We start from the raw sequence: 22,235 nt of genomic DNA, 5'->3' as shown, positions 1-22,235 counted from the left end.
TTAATTTTTAGTGAAAGGGACACTATCTCAATGAAGAAGTGTTTAGCAAACCTTTGGAGAGGAAGAATTGCATTATTTTTGCCTCAATCATGTCATCCTCAAGTAATTCAGTGGTGTTCCTGAGATGATATCTGATCTCCAGATACTGAAACCTTGTATTAGATATCAGTTGATGAAGGAAATGAATGTGCTGATAAAAAAAAATTAATAACAAACCCAGAACATCCTATAGTGCTTTGCAACGAATGGATTAATTTTGAAGTTCCATCACTGTTATGTAGGCAAATATGGCAGCCAATTTGTACATAGCAAGATCCCATAAACAATGAATGAATGTATGACCAGGCGATCTACTTTTGGTGGTGTTGCTTGAAGAAGAAATGTTGCCCACAATACTGGGAGAACTGTCTGCTCCACTTTGAGTGTTAAAGGATCTTTTACATCCACATGAACAGGCAAATGGGGCCGTGTCTAATCAGCAAAATGGCACCTCCATCAATGCAGCACTCCCTCAGTACTGCACTGGACTGTCAGTCTTCATTATGTGCTGAGATCCTGGAGTGGGGCTTGAACTTGATTTCACAGACAAGGGAAGATTTTTGAAAAGCCTATCAAGTTACGCTGTCAGATAAGAATAATTGCGATGCTGAAGAAAAATGAGTTTATTTAAATCTATGCTAATGGACAAGGAAACCTTGTATGTCTCTAGGGTAAAAAAGAAGGTTCAAAGTAAAGCAACACCTAAATGGTTAAAAAGGAAGGTTTGGATGTAAAGTACACAGGCAAAGTATTGTTGGATGCCAGGAAGTATTTAGTTTTGCAGTGTTCTCACCCTCTGGAATGGACTATCTAAACATGTGATGGGTATGGATTTGCTACAGTCCATTAAAAGAGAATTTAACAAGTTCCGAAGTGAAAAGAACATTTCCAATGATAGAATATATATTGCTGTTAGTTGAGATTGTGAGGAGTTACTGCGATCTCCTGGAGCTTTGTTTAGGTGCCTTTGGGTATTTTCCAGAGTTTTCCTAAATTGGTTGTAGGTTTCTTTTTTTGCCTCTTTCAGTGGTTATGTGGTTAATAGGTGGTGATGTTTGTGGTGGCACCATGTCTGGATGGGGCTGGCTTGGTAGACCTACCTTTTTTGCATATTAGTATGCGTTTTGACACAATTTGTGTCATTTACTTGTTTTATTATAAACTATTTTTAAAAAAAAGTTTTATCAAACAATTTTAATGAGAATTTTTTTTTATTCGTTCATGGGATCTGGATATCGCTGGCGAGGCCGGCATTTATTGCCCCCAAGAAGGTGGTGGTGAGCCGCCGCCTTGAACTGCTGCAGTCCGTGCGGTGAAGGTTCTCTCACAGTGCTGTTAGGAAGGGAGTTCCTGGATTTTGACCCAGCGACGATGAAGGAACGACGATATATTTCCAAGTCGGGATGGTGTGTGACTTGGAGGGGAACGTGCAGGTGGTGTTGTTGTTCCCATGTGCCTGCTGCTCTTGTCCTTCTAGGTGGTAGAGGTCGAGGGTTTGGGAGGTGCTGTCGAAGAAGCCTTGGCGAGTTGCTGCAGTGCATCCTGTGGATGGTACAAACTGCAGCCACAGTGTGCCGGTGGTGAAGGGAGTGAATGTTTAGGGTGGTGGATGGGGTGCCAATCAAGTGGGCTGCTTTGTCCTGGATGGTGTCGAGCTTCTTGAGTGTTGTTGGAGCTGCACTCATCCAGGCAAGTGGAGAGTATTCCATCACATTCCTGACTTGTGCCTTTGGTAATGGTATCCCTTTAAATTTAATTGCTAAAATTAAATCATGTAGTGATGACCTATTTAAGAATTGACAATTACACTATTGTGTATATTAAGGTATTATGTATTAATTGGCAGTCAGGCCATAGAACAGCTGGCATGGGAAATAGAAAATGTCCCACCGACATTCTTCTAAGGTTAGGGCACAGCTTTATCATCGTCTTGACTTAGATGTCTGAAATAGAAAAGTTCCTGGATAGAGAGATTTGTAGGAGCTGGTAGTATAACTTGCATTTGCCAGCCTTGCATTGCACTTCACAGGTGCCAGTCCAAGACTGGTATTCCTTGTTAAACTAATCTCTAACTCCTTAAAGGACTCATTTGTTGCATTTATTGTATTAACATTCAAATTTAGAAAAATTTCTGTGAATTTTGGGGAGATCAGCCTTTCATTGTGATTTTTATTTCAAAAAATAATTTTTTCCTTTAAAGAAACATTGATAAAGCTTACACATTGGTCTGCAGAGGTAAGCATTTAGTTCATCAACTAATGAGAATGAATGTCTGGTTTATAATTTTTTCTAATTCATACTTCATTGGAAATGTATAGAAAATTGCATGATGTGTAATACTAAATATGTTTTTTCTGAGCAAAAAGGGAAATTCAATGCTGAAAAAGTTAAAATTGTAGCATTATTTTGCAACTGCTCACGTTTAACCACAGATGCTTACTATTCAAATTTTTTTTTAGTTATGAAATGATTTTGAAATGCTGCATCATCTTTTTTTGGATTATTGCAGGAATTAAAGGCTTGGCATCGACCTCAGATGCAGTCTTTGATAACAGCAGGAGTGGATCTCATTGCTTTGGAAACAATTCCCAGTCAGAAAGAAGGCAATGCTCTGGTGGAACTTCTACGAGAATTTCCTAACACTAAAGCCTGGCTGTCATTTTCCATTAAGGTACTTCGATTATTTGAATTATTAATGGAAATCAGTTTTTATTGATTTCTAAAATACTGTAAAGGATTAGCAACAAAATCCAATTTAGACTTTATGAATGATGTCAATCCATCTAGCGAAGAGGCTGAAAGGGATCTGGGAGTGCTAGTAGACTCAACACTGACCTTGTCTAGTCATTGCAGAACAGTAATTAACAAAGCATACTGAATGCTGAGCTAGATTGCCAAATCAGTGGAGTATAACTCTGAGGCTGTCATTGCTGAAGCTGACCCCGAGTGTCAGAATTGATTGAGAAAAGGTGCTGTTGAAACACCTGCCCTGGTTATGCAGATGATCTAGTCTTTGGGATTTGGAACAGGTTTTCCAGCTTTGGGCTAGAGTGGTTGGGGTTTCTGCTCCGTCACACTTGACAGCGGAGTGAACTCCAGGAATGTTGGGGCCTTGGACTCTTCAGATGTGAAAGGAACAAAATGAGAGGAGACCTATAGAGCTGTATAAGATACTAAATGGATTAGAAAAAGTTAATCCTGCGCAATGTTTCAAGTTAATCTATGACTGCAGGACAAGAAGACATCAATACAAACTGGTAAAAGTCACAACACATTCCTTCACACAAAGAGCAATATCTGGAATTGCCTTCTAGTTGGCAGTGCAGGCAAAATCCCTGGTCAGTCAAGATGCAGATGGATGCTGTGACGGAGGGATAAAATAACAAGCTGGATGAGCAGAATGGCTTTCTTCAACTTCATTTGTAATGTTTATAATTATGTAAATTGTTTTTTGTGATAGAACATAAGAATGTAAGAGATAGGAGCAGGAGTAGGCCATAGGGCCTCTTGAGCCTGCTCTGCCATTCAATCAGATCATGGCTGATCTTCAACTTCAACTCCACTTTCCTGCCTGATCCCCATATCCCTCGATTACCCTAGAGTCCAAAAATCTATCTATCTCAGCCTTGAATGTACTTAACGACTCAGCATCCACAGCCCTCTGGGGTAGAGAATTCCAAAGATCCACAGCCCTCTGAGGGAAGAAATTTCTCCTCATCTCAGTCTTGAATGGCCAACTTCTTATCCTGCTACTTTGGCCCCTAGTTCTAGACTCTCCGGCAAGGGGAAACAACCTCTCGGCATCTACCCTGTCAAGCCCCCTCAGAATTTTATATGTTTCAATGAGATCACCTCTCATTCTTCTAAACTCTTGAAAGTATAGGCACATTCCACTCAATCTCTCCTCATAGGACAACTCTCTCATCCCAGGAATTAATCCAGTGAACCTTTGCTGCACCGCCTCTAAGGCAAGTATATCCTTCCTTAGATAAGGATATTAAAACTGTACGCAGTACTCCAGCTGAGGTCTCACCAAAGCCCTGTACAATTGTACCAAGACTTCCTTACTCTTGTACTCCAACCCCCTTGCAATAAAAGCCAACATGCCTTTTGCTTTCCTAATTGCTTGCTGTACCTGCATGCTAACTTTTTGTGTATCTTGTACGAGGACACCCAAGTCTCTCTGAACACCAACATTTAATAGTTTTTCACCATTTTAAAAAAAATTCCATTTTTCTATTCTTCCTACCAAAATGAGTAACCTCACATTTTCCCACATTATATTCCATCTGACACCTTCTTGCCCACTCACTTAATTTGTCTATATCCCTTTACAGACATTTGTGTCCTTCTCACAGCTTACTCTCCCACCTGGCTTTGTATCGTCAGTGGACTTGGATACATTACACTTGGTCTTTACAATCTAGACTAATGACTTAGATGTAAATAGCTGAGGCCCAAGCACCGATCCTTGTGGCATCCCACTAGTTACAGCCTGCCAACTTGGAAATGACCCATTTATCCCTACTCTGTTTTCTGTCCGTTAACCAATCCTCTATCCGTGCTAATATACCACCCTCAACCCCATGAGCCCTTATCTTGTGTAACAACCTTTTATGTGGCACCTTCTTGAATGCCTTTTGAAAATACAAATATACTACATCCACTGGTTCCCCTTTTATCTACCCTGCTAGTTACATCCTCAAAAAACTCTAATAAATTTGTCAAACACAATTTCCCTTTCATAAAACCATGTTGACTCTGCCTAATCACATTATGATGTTCTAAGTGCTCTGTTACCGCTTCCTCAATAATGGATTCCAACATTTTCTCGACGACTGATGTCAGCCTAACTGGCCTGTAGTTCCCTGTTTTCTCTCTCCCTCCTTACTTGAATAGTGGGGTTACATTTGCTGCCTTCCAATCCGCTGGGACCGTTCTAGAATCTAGAGAATTTTGTAAGATCATAACCAATGCATCCACTATCTCTGCAGCCACCTCCTTTTAGAACCCTCGGATGTAGGCCATCAGGTCCAGGGGATTTATCGGCTTTTAGTCCCATTAGTTTCTCAAGTACTTTTTCTCTACTGATATTAATTACTTTGAGTTTCTCATTCTCATTAGCCTTTTGGTTCCCCACTATTTCTGGTATGCTTTTCGTGTCCTCTACTGTGAAGACGTACACAATATTTGTTTAAAGCATCTGCCATTTCCTGATTTCCCCATTATAATTTCTTCTGTCTCAGCCTCTAAGAGACGAACATATACTTTTGCTACTCTCTTCCTTTTTACATGCTTGTAGAAGCTCTTACAATCTGTTTTTATATTTCTTGCTAGTTTACTTTCATATTCTATTTTCTCCCTTTTTATCAATTTTTTGGTCGTCCTTTGCTGGTTTCTAAAACTCTTCCAATGCTCAGGCTTACTACTCTTCTTGGCAACACTATAGGCCTCTTCTTTAATCTAACACTATCCTTAACTTCTTTGGTTAGCCACAAATGGATCACTTTTCCTGTGGAGTTTTTATTTCTCAATGGAATGTGTATTTGTCGAGAATATTGAAATATTTCTTTAAATGTTTGCCATTGTTTATCAACCATCATACCCTTTAATCCGATTTCCCAATGTACCTTAGCCAACTCGCCCCTCATGTCTATGTAATTGGCTTTATTTAAGTTTAAGACTAGTTTCTGATTTAAGTATGTCACACTCAAACTCAAATTCTTTCATATTATGATCACTCTTCCCCAGAGGATCCTTTACTGTGAGATTACTAATTATCCCTGTCTCATTACACAATACAAGATCTAAAATAGCCTGTTCCTTGGTTAGTTCCATGACGTATTGTTCCAGGAAACCGTCTTGAATGCATTCCATGAACTCGTCCTCCAGACTCCCTTTGCCAATTTCATTTGGCCAGTCTGTGAAGATTAAAGTCCCCCACAATTACTGCATTACCTTTGTTACAAGTTCCTATTATTTCATGATTAATACTCTGTCCAATGGTATAGCTATTATTAGAGGGCCTATAAACTACTCCGAGTTTTCTGCCCCTTGTTATTTCTTATTTCCACCCATGTAGATTCTACTTCCTGATCTTCTGAGCCAAGTTCCTTTCTCACCACTGTCCTTATGTCATCCTTTATTATTAGGGCTACACCCCCTCCTTTTCCATTCTGCCTGTCTTTTCTAAATGTCATGTATCCTGGAATATTTAGTTCCCAATCTTGGTCACTTTGCAGCCATGTCTCTGTAATGGCTATTAGATCAAACCCATTTATCTCTATTCGTGCAACTAATTCATCTATCTTGTTACGAATGCTCCGTGCATTCAGATAAAGAGCCTTTAGTTTTGACTTGTTACCATTTTTTTCCTGCTTTGACCTTATTTGCTGATGCACTATTATTAGTAAACTCTCTGTCCCTTCCTGCCACACTCTGCTTATCTTTACCAAAATCGCTACACTTCTCTATTGCCTTGTCTTTTTTCATTAGATTTCTAAATTTCCTCTCACCTGATCCCTCCCCCTTGCCCCCCCCCCCTTTTTTTGGTTAAATCCCTATCTACAGCCCTAGTTATTCGAATGGCCAGGATGCTGGTCCCAGCCCAGTTTAAGTGGAGCCTGTCCCAACGGAACAGCTCTCTCTTTCCCCAGTACTGGTGCCAGTACCCCATGAATCGAAACCCCTGTCTCCCACGCCACTCTTTGAGCCACACATTTAACTCTCTGATCTGATTGTCCCTATGCTAATTTGCACGTGGCTCAGGTAGTAATCCAGAGATTATTACCTTTTTGAGGTTCTGCTTATTAATTTAGACCCTAGCTCCTCAAACTGCCTCAGCAGAACCTCATTCTTAGTTCTACCTGTGTCGTTGGTTCGACAACTAGATCCTCCCCCTCATGCTCCAAGTTCTTGCTTAAAAACGCTGCATTTTCTGGTAATTAATTTTCTTGGAATGCTGAATCCCTTTAGAACATCATTTAAGAAAGCTTATTTTGCACAGTAAAATTGAGACGCTTCTATACTGATGCTGCATCTCTTTTATCTGAAAGAATAGAACGGGTGAGATTATGGACTTTCCCATGGCTGTATCAGACTCACTCCGAGAGGTCAATTTGAATTGGGTGTCTATTGAGCAATTCTTCCTCTTATTATGAAGTGCTTCACTGCTCTATAGTGTTCCATCTGATGGCCTGGCTAAGAATTGCTAAGCCTCATCTAATAAGAACAGCCAAAGCTAGGATTTAAAGGGGAATCTTAACTCCCTCCGCCTGGCAGAAACGAGGCGGTAGCAAAGTCACAATTGTCACAGTGGTTGACTTACCACTCTGTTCTTACTCCGCTGACGTATTTCCTTGGGTCTTCTGGGAGCCTCAAATGCATGCAAATACATAATGTGTATAGGACATCGATGGAATTTTAACGGCATACTATGCGGAGTGTGTGACGTGGACACTTCACTCAGTAAAAGTTGGCGGGCAGAGAAAGAGGCCCGGAAAAGTAAGTGTTCATATCTGGGCTCCACAAGACTAATGTGGGCTGCTGCTGCCCAGGCTCCCATCCTCGCAGACCCCTCCCCACCGACCCACCTTTCCGCCGGCCGGGTCAGCCTCTGGGTTACCCGATATTACGCCGACCTGGAGCCATTGGGCTGCAGCGAGATGGCTGTTCAAAATGAACTGGGCAGGTATCGAGCGGCTGGCGGACCGCCCAATTGTTAAAATACCCTCTTTAAGCTCTTTGTTACTTCGCGTGGAGTTTGCAGTTTTACTGTTGGAACTATCAGGACCCTCAATATGGATTTTTACAGTTTTATAGTGTGTTTTTTACACTCATTTTCTAATTTTTATTTCAAACTGCGTTGCAGGATGAGCAATGTATTTCCCATGGAGAGAAGTTTGAGGATGCAGTGAAATTTGCAATTAAATCTGACCAGCTGATGACTGTTGGATTAAACTGCTGCCCCCCTGATATAGTCAGTCGACTCCTTGCTACTGCCAACAAAAATATAGGTCCAGAAAGAGGATGGATTGTATATCCCAATAGTGGGGAAAGATGGGACCCTAATACACGGTGCGTCATTTAAACCAACAATTGTAGAATAGTTTTAGTTTGAGAAGTAAAATAGCAATGCAAGTTATCTCATCTATTTGTCATAGATTAGAACAACATATGTTTCTTTTTGTAAATCCAGTAAAACTTTTAATCTCTGAGTCTCTCCAGACAGGATTGTCCTCTTTATTTATGTTAGTTACACATACTTGCATAATGCAGTGAGAAATATTAATTAATTGATAGTTGTTCAAAAATTTTAGTTTTAATGTTGCCTTTTGACTTGACTGGCTGCTATGCAGATTCCAAACCTTTGGCTTTCCAATAATAGTGACCTTCCATAGAAACTTGGAAAATAGGAGCAGGAGTAGGACTTCCAGCCCTCCGAGCCTGCTCCACCATTTAATATGATCATGGCTGATCCTCTATATTCCCGCTCTCTCCCCATACCCCTTGATGCCTTTTGTATCTAGAAATCTATCTAGCTCCTTCTTAAATATATTCAGTGACTTGGCCTCCACGGCCTTCTGTGGTAGAGAATTCCACAGGTTCACCACCCTCTGAGTGAAGACATTTCTCCTCATCTCAGTCCTAAATGTCCTACCCTGTATCCTGAGACTGTGATCCCTCTTACTATACTCCCCCCCCCCCCCCCCCCCCCCCGCAAGCTAGGGGAAACATCCTCCCTGCATCCAATCTGTCTAGCCCTATCCACATCCCAGGAATCAGTCAGGTGAACCTTCGCTGCACTCCCTCTATGGCAAGTATATCCTTTCTTGAGTAAGGAGACCAAAACTGTACACAGTACTCCAGGTGTGGTCTCACCAAGGCCTTGTATAACTGCAGTAAGACATCCTTGCTCCTGTACTCAAATTCTCTGGCAATAAAGGCCAACATACCATTTGCCTTCCTAATTGCTTGCTGCACCTGCATGTTTGCTTTCAGTGACTGGTGTACAAGGACACCCAGGTCCCTTTGTACATCAACATTCCCCAATCTATCGCCATTTAAATAATACTCTGCTTTTCTGTTTTTCCCTCCGAAGTGGATAACTTCACATTTATCCACGTTCTACTGCATCTGCCATGTATTTGCCCACTCACTCAACTTGTCTAAATCGCCTTAAGGCTCTTTGCATCCTCCTCACAACTCTCAATCCCACCTAGTTTTGTGTAGTCAGCAAACTTGGAAATATTACATTTGGTTCTCTCATCCAGATCATTGATATATATTGTGAATAACTGGGGCCCAAGAACTGATCCCTGTGGTACCCCACTAGTCACCACCTGCCACCCTGAAAAAGACCCATTTATTCCTACTCTGTTTCCTGTCTGTTAACCAATTTTCAATCCAAGCCAGTATATTACCCCCAATCCCATGTACTTCAATTCTGCACACTAACCTCTTATGTGGGACTTCATCAAAGGCCTTCTGAAAATCCACATACACCACATCCACTGGTTCTCCCTTATCTATTCTACCAGTTACATCTTCAAAAAACTCCAGTAGGTTTGTCAAACACGATTTCCCTTTCATAAATCCATGTTTACTTTGTCTAATCCCGTTGATATTTTCTAAGTGTCCTGTTATCACATCCTTTATAATAGACTCTAGCATTTTCCCTACTACTGATGTTAGGCTAACTGGTCTGTAGTTCCGTTTTCTCTCCCTTTTTTAAATAGTGGGGTTACATTTGCCACCCTCCTATCTGCAGGAACTGTTCCATAATCTATAGAATTTTGGAAGATGACAACCAATGAATCCACTATTTCCATGGCTACCTCTTTGAGTACTCTGGGATGCAGATTGTCAGGCCCTGGGGATTTATCAGCTTTCAGTCCCATTAATTTTTCCAGCACTTTTTTTACGAACACTAATTTCCTTTAATTCCTCCTTTTCACTAGACCCGTGGTTCCGTAGCATTTCTGGGAAGTTATTTGTGTCCTCTTCCGTGAAGACAGAACCAAAGTATTTGTTTAATTGCTCTGCCATTTCCTTGTTCCCCATTATAAATTTTCCCATTTCTGACTGTAAGGGACCTACATTTGTCTTTACTAATCTTTTTCTTTTTACATACTTGTAGAAGCTTTTACAGTCTGCTTTTATATTCCTTGCAAGTTTACTCTCATACACTATTTTTCCCCCTCTTAATCAATCTCTTGGTCCTTTTTTGCTGAATTCTAAACTGCACCCAATCCTCAGGCTTGCTACTTTTTCTGGCAACTTTATACAACTCCTCTTTGGATCTAATGCTATCCTTAATTTCATTTGTTAGCCATGGTTGGGCCGCTTTTCCTTTTGTGTTTTTGTGCCAGAAAGGAATGTATAACTGTTGCAATTCATGCATTCATTCCTTAAATGTTAGCCATTGCCTATCCACCATTATGCCTTTTATTGAAGCTTCCCAATCTATCATAGCCAACTCACTCCTCATACCTTTGTAGTTTCCTTTGTTTAGATTTGGGACCCTAGCTTTGGATTGGACTACTTTCCATCTTAATGAAGAATTCTATCATGTTATGGTCTCTTTTCCCTAAAGGATCCTGCACAACAAGATTATTAATTAACCTCTTCTCATTGCACAATACCCAATCTAGGATAGCCTGTTCCCTGGTTAGCTCCTCAACGTATGGTATAATAAACCATCTCGTACACACTCCAGGAATTCATCCTCCACAGTTTTAGTGCTAATTTGGTTTGGCCAGTTGATATGTAGATTAAAGTCACCCATGATTACTGTAGTACCCTTGTTACATGCATCTCTAATTTCCTGTTTGATTCCATCCCCTTCAGTACCACTACTTTTTGGAGGCCCATAGACAACTCCCACCAGTGTTTTCTGCCCCTTGATGCTTCTTAACTCCACCCAGACTGATTCTACATCTTGATTTTCTGAGCCAATATCCTTTCTCACTATTGCTCTGATTTCATCCTTTACTAACTATGCCACCCCACCTCCTTTTCCTTTTTGCTTGTCCTTCCTAAATATCGAATACCCTTGGATATTCAGCTCCCAGCCTTGGTCACCCTGCAGACATGTCTCCGTAATCGCAATTATATCGTATCCGTTTACATCTATTTGCGCTGTTAATTCGTCTACTCTATTATGAATGTTAAAAAGATTAAAATTCATTTATGTGATGGGAATAGATGCTCAGCTGAAAATATGAATATCCATGCAAGATCAAGAATTTCCAGCTATATAGATCAATGGTGAAACAAAGCTGGATAGGTGTGATAATTCACAACAACTAATATATGCAAACAGAACTTGAACTGATTGTACCAAGTGACTTTCATAAGAATAGGAGTAGGCTATTCAGCCCCTCGAGCCTGTTCCCCCCCCCCCCCCCCCCATTCAATGAGATCATGGGTGATCTCTATCGTAACTCCATTTACCTGCCTTGGCTCCATATCCCTTTATACCCTTGGCTAGCAAAAAATCTATCAATCTCAGATTTAAAATTATTGATCGAGTTAGCATCTACTGCTTTTTGTGGGAGAGAGTTCCACACTTCTACCACCCTTTGTGTGAAGAAGTGATTCATAACTTCTCTCCTGAGTTGCCTGGCTCTGATTTTAAGGTTATATTCTCTTGTTCCAGACTCTCCCACCAGCAGAAAAAGTTTCTCCCTATCTACCCTATAAATTCCTTTCAAAATCCTGAAAACCTCAATCAAATAACCCCTTAACCTTCTATATTCCAGAGAGTATAAGCCTAGTTTATTTAATCTCTCCTCGTAATTTAACCATTGTATTAGGTGTTCTGTATATTTTACCCACTGTGAAATAAGGCAGCTTGCAAATCAAACCATTTGATGTCTTGCTTAGTGTTAGCTCGGTCCACCTTCAGAGAACATATGTATATGCAACAGAGATCCAGTCCTGAACACACTGGAGTAAGTAGATGTCAGGAAGTGAAAGTCAATTTCTGCAAGATGCAGGCAACCAGACCAAGGAGTAACTGACACTGCTGAACCCGTGCAAGTACTTGCAACAGGCCAGGGAGTAACTGACACCACTGAACCCGTGCAAGTACTTGCAACAGAACCAAATTTACCCATTAAAAAAGACCAACTGCATTTTGGATTTTATAAACAGGAGCATAGAATACAAAAATAAAGAAGTAATGATAAATATGTACAAAACGTTGGTTAGGCTATAATTAATGGTATTATGTGCAGTTTTGGGCAATCCATTATAGAAAGGACATTAAAGCCATAAAAAGTATACAGCCTAGATTCTCCAAGATGATGGGAAATTATAGTTATGAGGAGAGCCTTGAGATACTGAGACTATTTCCATCGCAGCAGAAAAGGCTAAGCGCAAATTTAATCAAGGTTTTAAAATTATGAAGTGTATAGATAATGAATAGGGAAAGGCCATTTCCTCTACTTTGGGAGTCAGTAACAAGGGGTCATCATTTTAAAATTCTCATCAAGAGCAAGGAGAGAAGTTAGAAGAAATTTCTTCATGTAGAGCATGGAATGCTTTGCTATAGGGAGTGGTTGATGCAGAGACTAATGCATCTTTTAAGGGAAAATTGGATAAATATTTGCAACAGAGGAAAGTACGGGGCTATAGCGAAAGAGTGGGTCAGTGAGATTAGTTTTGGATTGCTCTAGCAAAGAGTTGGCACAAACACAGTGGGCTGAATGGCCTCCTTTGGTAAATATTCTATGGTAATGTTGCCCTAGATAAATTGCTGCCTTTAGGAGGGGGTTGGAAATTGGGGGTCCAGGAATCCTTAGTTGCATGTTTTACCCATAATTGACAGGAGGGGAAGAGAATCTTAGCACTGCAAATGGCCTAAATCAAATGAGCAGGATGTTATAGGCAGTGGAATAACAAACTGATAAGTGTTTACAATAAGTAATAAGGGGGCAAAATGGAAAGAAAGACTTCACTGGGATTTACTTCTACATGTCATTATTGCTTTTTGACCACATTTGGAGTTGTGATTAATTAAGAAAATACTAATTCTGTTTTACAAGATGCATTGTTGAATTATTTTCATGCAACTTTCTCTTTATTTGGAAGAGGGTGACCAATAATTTGGGAAAATTAATATGAAACCCACATAGAAAATCACTTTCTACAGCTTTCACTGAATGCTGTATAACGCCTATGTTACATTTTTCTTAATGCAGTGTTTCCAATACCTTATTTTCCCAGCTGGGGAAGCAAGCCAATCAATAGACAACTTGCAAAATTTGCATTAGAATGGAAAGATCTTGGCGCAAAATGGATTGGTAAGTTTTTAGAAACTTGAATTGTATGGCCATGATCAAGGAGACATTAGCAAAAACAAATAAATGTTTTGTCTTTACTGATCTTAATTAAATAGATTCCCAGAGAAAATGTCTAATTCAGGATCAGTTGACATCTTTTAAAGGGAGATGGATTGAAATCTGTTCAGAAGGGGGATTCAGAGTTGTGGAGATATTCAAATCATTGTTTATTTTTTTATAGGGAAGGAACTTAGTCTAGCTCTGCAGGACTGTCCTTGCATGGTTCAATTCCTGCATGTCTGAGTGCAGGCAGTGAATCGCTACCAATAGCTTCTTTTCCTTATCGACCTGCTGCTCCTCAACACTCATCTGCAGGTACAGGGTGAGCTTTCACGTGGACGCTGATCACACACAGCTCTAACCTCCACCACTTCTCTCAAACCCTTAAACTTAAACCAAAGCAAACAGTGCATTAACACTAGATAAACTTTCCACTGCACAGAAAATATGTACATTTGAAACATAGGCCTGTGTTTTTATTCTGTTTCCAAAGTAATTTATTGGGCCAGAATTTGCTATCAAAATAACGGCAAGGTTTTGACTTTTTCGGGGAGATTTTAAAAATGTCAAATTTAATTTTTTTTCTTACTTTTTCTTTTTGTCTCTCTCTCGTAATCCAGTCTTTCTTTCCCTCTTTATTTCTTGTTCTGTATCTGATTTGACATTGAATTCACCCCGTTTAATTCACCCTCCTCTGTCCTTCCTGTGTTTATTTCTCAATCCTTAAATTTCATTTGTTAAGGAGATACTCTGTTGGTTGCCTTGTTCACTCCGGACCCAGATGCCCTGTTTCCCTCGCTGCACCGTTATCAGCTCGCACTTTCAGCAACTTTGTGGGCAAACATTTTTTGTGCTGAAGGGCAATTATAACTAACAGCTGAATAAAAGAGGGGACATGGAAAAAGTAGCTCTTGTAGTACAGCTTTCATAGGAGCTGAGGGAGTGATAAGTCTTCTGAGTGCAAGCTACAGACTCCTGTGAAGTTAAAGTTAACGGTGTTTTTTTTTTGAAGTTCCTCAAAAATAGTATTTCATGGTTGAAGTGGTACAAGATGAAAGAAGGTGTGGCAAGGAAATCAGAAGATACCAGAACCAACTGCCACACTTGCCATAATGTTATCTACTATATTTGCAGACTGGTACCTGACAGTGACAGAAGGGAGTTGGCTGTGGAGGTTCTGGGTCAGCAGAGAGCCAGTTGCAGAACTGTGCTGTATGTTGCAAGGACAACTGCAAACAACGTGATACTGCACCATAGGGATAATACTGCCAGTGCCACTTTTCTGCCTCTGCCTCTTGCCAGGTTAGCATAGGGATCAACTGCAGTATCAGTTAATGTGCTACCTACACATATATCAAATAGGTAACTGATGTATTGGTCGACATGACCAGCACTTTTGTTCCCTATCACACTGAATGGCAACAGCAGTATATGTCATTTGCTGCACTACTGCATTTCACAGGTGGCAGCCAAGTGGTCATCCACATTCCTGTTCATCAACTACCACTTGATCCTCATCTGTACTCCACTGGTGCTACCTTCTGGAATGCATGTAAGGATGATGTTGCTTGCAAATGTTGGTAAAAGGGATGCAGGGTGCTGTCTTGTTCAGGGCCACTGGCAGGCTGCTCTTCCAGGCCTACATTGACAAAAAAGGGATAAATGTTCCAAGATGCACGTTCAAACAGAGCTCCCATCACAAAATGCTGACAGTTTGATGGTTGTATGTCTGTCTGTGGAAGTCAGTGAGAAGGGAGACCCGGAGAGTGTTATCTATGAGCTTGGGGAGGCGGTGACTTAACCTTCGCCTACTCTCTCTAACCTATATGTAAGAATTTCTAGTGTAACCTTTAAGGAAATCTAAAGCTTATAACTTTTGAGCCCTCCTCTAATTTGGATCTGTTCCTTTATTATGTGCCATCTTGTCATGCAAGCAGAGAAGTAGTTCAGATGTTCTAAGATAAAGGAGCATATATATACACAGTGACAGACTTGTACGAAAACTGCAGTCCACCCTTCTGTGTCAGTAAGTGATCATGCAGATAGGTTGTATTGTACTGATTTTATGTTGTTTCCAGATTTGAATATGCTAAGCCTTTTAATTGTAAGTTGCAGCTTGAATGTATGCCCTGCTAGAATTTTGGTATGCATAAGAAACAGTGAAAGAGCTGTAAGGTAATGTGAGGCCTTTGCATGGACCAGCAGTAGATGTGGACCAAATTGAGAGGTAACACTTTATGGCATGCATACTTGGGGCATCTACCTGGTAAATGGTATCATTAGGTAGTTTTACCTTAAAAGCTTCTTTAAGATGTGCCATCCTTTTCCATATTTGTTCAAAGATCATGAGGGTGCTGTACACAGTATTGAGACTGGTTGTCACTTCCTGCCAGGCATGCTGTACTCTTATCCTCAGGAGAAGAATGCCTTGGATTGTCACCACAGGGTGCATTTCTTTTTGCACCTAATTCATGCAGCAGTACCTCCACTTCAGCCATCAAAGGGTTTGGATACTGTGCAGCTCCATCACTTGTCCACAGACTCAGTTTCCTGCTTCCACATTTGTTTTTTCTTACCTTGTTTTTTTGCCAGCCACTTTTATCCACAGTACAGCCTTTGGAAAGGCTGAAAAATATATTGAAAATATGAGGCTGAAACAACTTCTAACCCATGCCTTTAAGTAGCCACATGCCTTTAAGTGTTGACTGTAGCCCCTTTTAACAACAACAACTTGCATTTATAAAGTGCCTTTGATGGATAAAAATGCCCCAAGGGGCATCTCAGAACATATTCAGACAAAAATGGATGTTGAGCCAAAGAAGGAGAGGTGACTAAAAGCTTGGTCAAAAAGGTGGGTTTTTAAAGGAGGAGGGAGGTGGAGAGGCAGACGGGTTTAAGGGCTGATGACATGTATGGGCCAGGAGTTTGCCATGTATGGGTAATTAGGGCGGACCTCTGGATAGCGAACAGAAAGCCCTGGGATATTAATTATTTTTAAGCTATTGGAATTATTTCTATGCCATTAAATGCATAACTAAACCAACCACGAAGCTTGTATATATTTGAAATTGTCTGTTTGATTCCTTCACAAGGTTGTTGCAAGCAAGACAAAAAGGACAAACTTTGCAACATATGTAACAATATAACTGAGGCAGCATAAGTATCTTTTTAAACTCATGTATTGTGAATGATTTTAAAGGGACAGCTACCAGAGCAAAACAGGCTAGAAGTGCTTCATAATTGTCACAGCTGGCACATGACTAGGATACTTGAGAGGGTGTTTTTTTGGGCTACGGGCCTGACTGGGATAGTCAATACTATAAAGCTGCTGGGGGTGTTAAAGGCACCAGGCAATGGTTAGGTCACGTAGTCATAGGCCATCCATGCTCCTCAGTGCTTCCACAGCCTAAAACAGCCATGGTCGACAAGAGGTGAGAGATAACATTAAACTAAAGGAAAGAGCATATAAAAGTGCAAAGAACATTGTAGATCCAGGAGACTGGGAGAGATATAAAGAACAGCAAAGGAAGACAAAGAAGATAGTAAGAGCAACAAAAAGGGAATACGAAAAGAAACTTGCAAGGGATATCAAGATTAACACAAAAAGTTTTTACAATTATATTAGAAGAAAAAGGTAGACAAGGGTAATGTGGGCCCTTTAAAAACAGATGTGGATAATACTGCAAATGAAAATAATGGAAATGGCAGACATGCTGAATAATTACTTTTGTGTTAGTCTTCACAGTAGAAAGAAGAGGATAATATACCTGATTAATAATAAACTAATAATGAATCAAGGAGTGGAACTCACTAAAGTTAACATAAGCAAGAAAACAGTATTAGAAAAAATAATGGCACTAAGGACTCAAATCCCCAAGACCTGATGGTCTCCACTCCAGGGTTTCAGAGAGCCATATATCCAAGTTTGCCAAAGACACAAAGATTGGTGGCATAGTAAGTAGCGTAGACGGGAGCATAAAATTACAAAGAGACATTGCTAGACTAAGCAAGTGGGTAGAACTGTGGCTGATGGATTTCAATGCAGGTAAGTGTGAGGTCATCCATTTTGAACCAAAAAAAGGATAGAGCTGAATGTTTTTTAAAAGGTGAAAAGCTAGGAACAGTGGAGATCCAAAAAGGTTTAGGAATTCATGTGCACAGATCACAAAAATCTAGTGGTCAGGTACAAAAAATAATCAAAAAGGCTAATGGAATGTTAGCCTTTATATCTAGAGGGCTAGAATATAAAGGGGAGGAAGTTTTGCTACAGCTATACCAAGCCCTGGTTAGACCACATCTGGAGTACAGTGTGCAGTTCTGGGCACTGCACCGTAGGAAGGTACATTGGCCTTGGAAGGAGTGCAGTGCAGATTCACCAGAATGTTACCAGGGCTCCAAGGGTTAAATTATGAAGAGAGATTAAATAAACTAGGCCTGTATTCCCCGGAATATAGAAGGTTGAGGGTTGATTTCATCAAGGTTTTTAGGATTTTGAAAGGAATTGATAGGGTAGATAGGGAGAAATTTTTTCTGCTGGTGGGGGAGTGTAGGACAAGGGAACAGAACCTTAAAATCTGAGCCAGACCATTCAGGAGAGAAGTTAGGAAACAATTCTTCACACAAAGGGTGGTAGAAGTGTTGAACTCTCTCCCACAAAGAGCATTAGATGCTAACTCAATTAATAATTTTAAATCTGATAGATAGATTTTTGCTAGTCAAGGGTATTAAGGGATTTGGAGCCAAGGTGAGTGGATGGAGTTAGGATACAGATCAGCCATGATCTCATTGAATGGCGGAACAGGCTTGAGGGGCTGAATGGCCTACTCCTCTTCCCATGACTCCCCTCCTTTTACTTCTACCAAACCTCAAAAAATTCCAGTTCTGCCAAACCGCAGCATCTCTCCCAAGAATTTCTTACACCGCAATCCTCAAAAATGTCAACAAGTACTTCCAACAGTCAACAAGTATTCCAACACTCCTATTCTAATTCTAACAAGCTGCATAATGCTATCTGGACCCAGACCATCCCCAGTGATACAAAATTGCACTAGCCCCTCCCCACCCACTCCCCAGTGCTGCTACACATCTGGTTCCTTTCCTGCAAACTGGTACATCTTTCTTAATATCCTCCTATTAATCCTTCATTTTCAAACAGATAAGAGATAAAAATTAGTACTTAACTGAACCAATCTATTATGATCAAGACCACTGATTTACATTGTAATGGAAAAATATGCAGAATAGTAGAATTCAATCCTCAAAATACTGAAAATAAAAATTCCAGAATAACTTTCAATAAAATTGCAATGTAATATATTCACTAAGTCAGTTTACTCTTAATACTGCATTGTTTATTACATGGCACAACAGTTACCAATTAGTGTACTCTCAGACTGACCATGAGCAACTCCATTGGAGATCGCTAGTATATAAATAATGGTAGTTATCCCAAGATCGACCTCTGAGGTGCCCCGCTCTTAACTTCTTTCGAACCTATAAAGTCCCCATATTTGATTGCAACATCACTAAAACAAATTATCTGGTCATTATCACATTGCTGTTTGTGGGACCGTGCTGTGTGCAAATTCGCTGCCACGTTTCCTACATTACAACTTCAAAAGCACTTCACTGGCTGTAAAGTACTTTGGGACGTCCTGAAGGTGTGTAAGGCACTATATAAATACAAGTCTTTTCTATTTGTTTCCTGTTTTAAAACCAGTTTTCTGTCCAACACCATAATTGGCGATGTTGAACCTTGTCAAAGGCCTTTTGAAATTCCAAGTACAGAACATCCATTGTATTTGTCTGGTCCACCAGGTCAGTAATTTCTTTGAAAAACTCCAGCAGTTTAGTTAAACTTGACCAGCTTTTCTGAATCAATGCTGATTGTAACATTTGGTAAAGTTATGGCTTTCCAATTGTTTCCCGACTGTATCTCTGAAAATCATTTCAACGGATGTCTTACTGGTTGGTAGTTTCTAGGCATGTCTCTTTACCTTTTTTTTAATGATGTAAGCTACTTCCTATTCCTTGGCAATCTCTTCCAGAATTTAGAATGTCATTTATTGCTCCACAAATTTACCTTTAACATTTTGGTCTGAATCAAGTCTTTTATCTATTTTATAGCCATATTTATAATCTCACTCCTCCACTGCCATCCTAGAAATCGGTAATTAACTTGAGTATCTTTCCTTCCTGTTCTGGAATAAAGATAAATGTGCTTAATAATTCTATTTCTTTGTTCACACTTTCCACTTTCTTGCTATTTTTAAATGGATCAATATTTTAGACTTTGTTTACTGTGTATATATTTGAAAATCCCTATTGTTATTTCAGATGTTCTCAATAACTTTATATTCAGCATTTCTCTTGGGTTCTCATTACATTTTTCACTTGCTTTTTATATCTTTGATTTGCCCAATCCTCCTGTCTATAATATTCTTTGTACATTTAGAAAGACTCCTTTATTCCCTAAATGATATGCTTAACTCCTCTACCACATTGGTTTTGGTTGCTCTTTAAACTATTAATTTTCTAGAATAAATTTCAATTATAACTCTACCAACATTTCCTCAAATACTTTCTACTTTTGTGCTGAGGATCTCTCAACCATTAATTTATTCTAATTAACCTTTTTTCTAATCTAATTTCACATTTCCTCAAAGTCTGCTCTTCTACAGTCCAACATTTTTGTGCCATAATCTTTTTTTCCATACCCCCATGAGGATTTCAGTTCCAGTGGTATTGTGATCTGTGATTACTGATCCTGGATGCTTCCCTATTTCTTTCTTGTGTACCCCATACCTGGATCATTACTAATAATTGGATCTAGAATAGTTTCTGCATATGTTGTCTGTTCAACAAACTAAGTATGGAAATTTACTATGCTTTTACCTATGGTATTTTTTGGTACTGGATAGATTTTGCTCAAAAACAATAGTTCTTTTTCAATAAACACATGCATTGGCACTAACACATGAATCAGTTTGTAAGAAATCTTAAGTCTTCTACAAACAAATCCCTTTTTTTTTCCTTCTGCCCTTTTTCCCATTTAAGGGTCAGTTGATGTGCTGCCTCTGAACCAGAAAGTTGTGGCTTCAAGTCCTACTCCAGGACTTGAGCACATATATTAGGATGGCACTTCAGTACAGTACTGAGTAATGTAGCATTGTCGAAGATGTCACCTTTCAGATGAAACATCAAATCAAGGTCCATCTGCCTCTTTGAATGATGTAAAAGATCACACGGCAACATTTGAAGAGTAGTTCCCATGTCCTGCCAATATTTCTCCTTCACCCAACGCCACCAAAAACAGATTAATTGTTCATCTCGTTTACTGTTTGTTTTGACTTTGCTATGTGTAAATTGGCTACATAACAAGTGACTGCAATTCAAAAGTAATTAATTAATTGTGAAGTGCTCATTCATTCTCTCCTGAAGATGTTTACTAGTTGCTGACGTGGTTTCATTGGCCCTAGTCACCTCGAATACCTCACTCGTTATTAAATGTGAGCCTAGATGGTGAGTGTCAAACTGTGAGGTGCATCACAGCCATGTCTGAGACTGTTCACCTTTTGTGCACTTTCCAGCAGGGGTCAACACAAGGACACTGAGGCCAGTTGTAGCACTGCTTTGACTGTAATCAGATAACTCAGACCTGGGTAGCTGAGCCATTGGGGAGCCCAAATGCACTATTGGATGAACTGCAGTAAGAATACCCTATCTCCAGCAGCAGCAAGTTTGGCAGACTGTCAATGTCATTTGGCAGAACGCCTCATCGCCAGAGCTTTCAAACAAGCACCAAGACCTAGCTTGGCTGGTGGTGAGAAGGGCCCTTCCCGTCAGATCCTTCATGCACTCCAGGGCTCTCAGCGCGCTGTCCCAGAGGAGGCTGCGGTGGAGACGAGACCGTCACCCATCTCCATATGGAATGTGCCTTTGCAAAGAAGGTCTGGAGAGAGATGCAGTGGTATCTGTCCAGGTTCGTCCCGAGCAGTTCCGTAACACAGGTTTCTGTGCTCTACGGGCTGTTCCTGGGGACGCACACTTAGACGGACATCAGCTGCTGCTGGAAGACCATCAACTCGGTGAAAGACGCCCTTTGTCTGCCCGAAACTTGCTGGTCTTCCAGCACAAGGAGCTGTCCTCGACCGAGTGTTGCAGACTGGCACATTCCAAGGTCCAGGACTACGTGCTGAGGGATGCACTGAGGCTGGGTGCGGCCGCCGCAAAGGCCCTGTGGGGAAAGGCAACCGTTTAGAGCCTTCCCGCCATTGTAAACCGAGGGGCTGCAATCAGGGAAAAACCCCCTCGGGCAGAATGTAAAATTCAAATTGCTGTAATGTACCTGTAATGAATCTGAAATGGACCAGAAATGAATCTGTAAGCAATAATCCGTGTTGAGTATGATGCAATGAGACACCCTAGAGTGTCATGAATTGTAATTATGTCCAATGTGTTCATTGAGCTGTACTTCACGTAACCTGCAAATTGTATAATCTGTATTGTGTATGTTTGGAAAGTGATATGACAACTGTATTGTATGTACTGCTGCAAATTTTATGAATAAAGTATATTTTTTGAAAAAAAAAGCAGCAAGTTTTAAACAGGAATTCTCTGCTCTAATCTTAATTGCCCTTTTGCTGTTATTTTCACTATCTGCATTTCAAATGCTGTAAACCTTGACAATGATTCTAAACATAAATATTTTGTTTAGGAACATCTAGTTGGTAGATAATGGTATCTATCTTTGACTAACAGTTATATAGTAGTTAAGCTGGATGTTTGCTGAAGCACAGGTTGTAGCATCTGAGCTCTAGTAATAATACTGAAGAATGAACCCTTTTAATT

At 40.2% G+C, this 22,235-nt stretch overlaps 2 protein-coding genes across 16 annotated transcripts in view; one reads left to right on the top strand and one right to left on the bottom strand.

The window, feature by feature from the left end:
• ercc5 (excision repair cross-complementation group 5) overlaps positions 1 to 22,235 on the bottom strand; it is a 149,214-nt gene that overhangs the window by 70,403 nt on the left and 56,576 nt on the right. The window lies entirely within an intron of this gene.
• zgc:172121 (uncharacterized protein LOC337599 homolog) overlaps positions 1 to 22,235 on the top strand; it is a 37,449-nt gene that overhangs the window by 13,740 nt on the left and 1,474 nt on the right. The window contains exons 5-9 of one of the 15 annotated variants that reach the window (XR_010963280.1): positions 2,549 to 2,710; positions 7,910 to 8,115; positions 19,105 to 19,202; positions 20,442 to 21,239; positions 21,276 to 21,976. Coding sequence is in view for 9 of the 15 variants with exons in the window: in XM_067986413.1 (XP_067842514.1) it covers positions 2,549 to 2,710; positions 7,910 to 8,115; positions 19,105 to 19,202; positions 20,442 to 20,518 (543 nt within the window). In the remaining 6 variants the exon portion in view is untranslated. Of the gene's footprint in view, positions 1 to 2,548; positions 2,711 to 7,909; positions 8,116 to 13,244; positions 13,347 to 19,104; positions 19,203 to 20,441; positions 21,977 to 22,235 lie in introns of those variants that run through there. The other 14 variants (XR_010963282.1, XR_010963281.1, XR_010963285.1 and 11 more) reach the window with 14 other exon arrangements.

The sequence above is a fragment of the Heptranchias perlo genome, chromosome 6, assembly GCF_035084215.1.
Source record: "Heptranchias perlo isolate sHepPer1 chromosome 6, sHepPer1.hap1, whole genome shotgun sequence".
Classification (NCBI taxonomy): Eukaryota; Metazoa; Chordata; class Chondrichthyes; order Hexanchiformes; family Hexanchidae; genus Heptranchias; species Heptranchias perlo.
The sequence above is the reverse complement of the archived record's forward strand: the minus strand, read 5'-3'. Positions and strand labels throughout refer to the sequence as shown.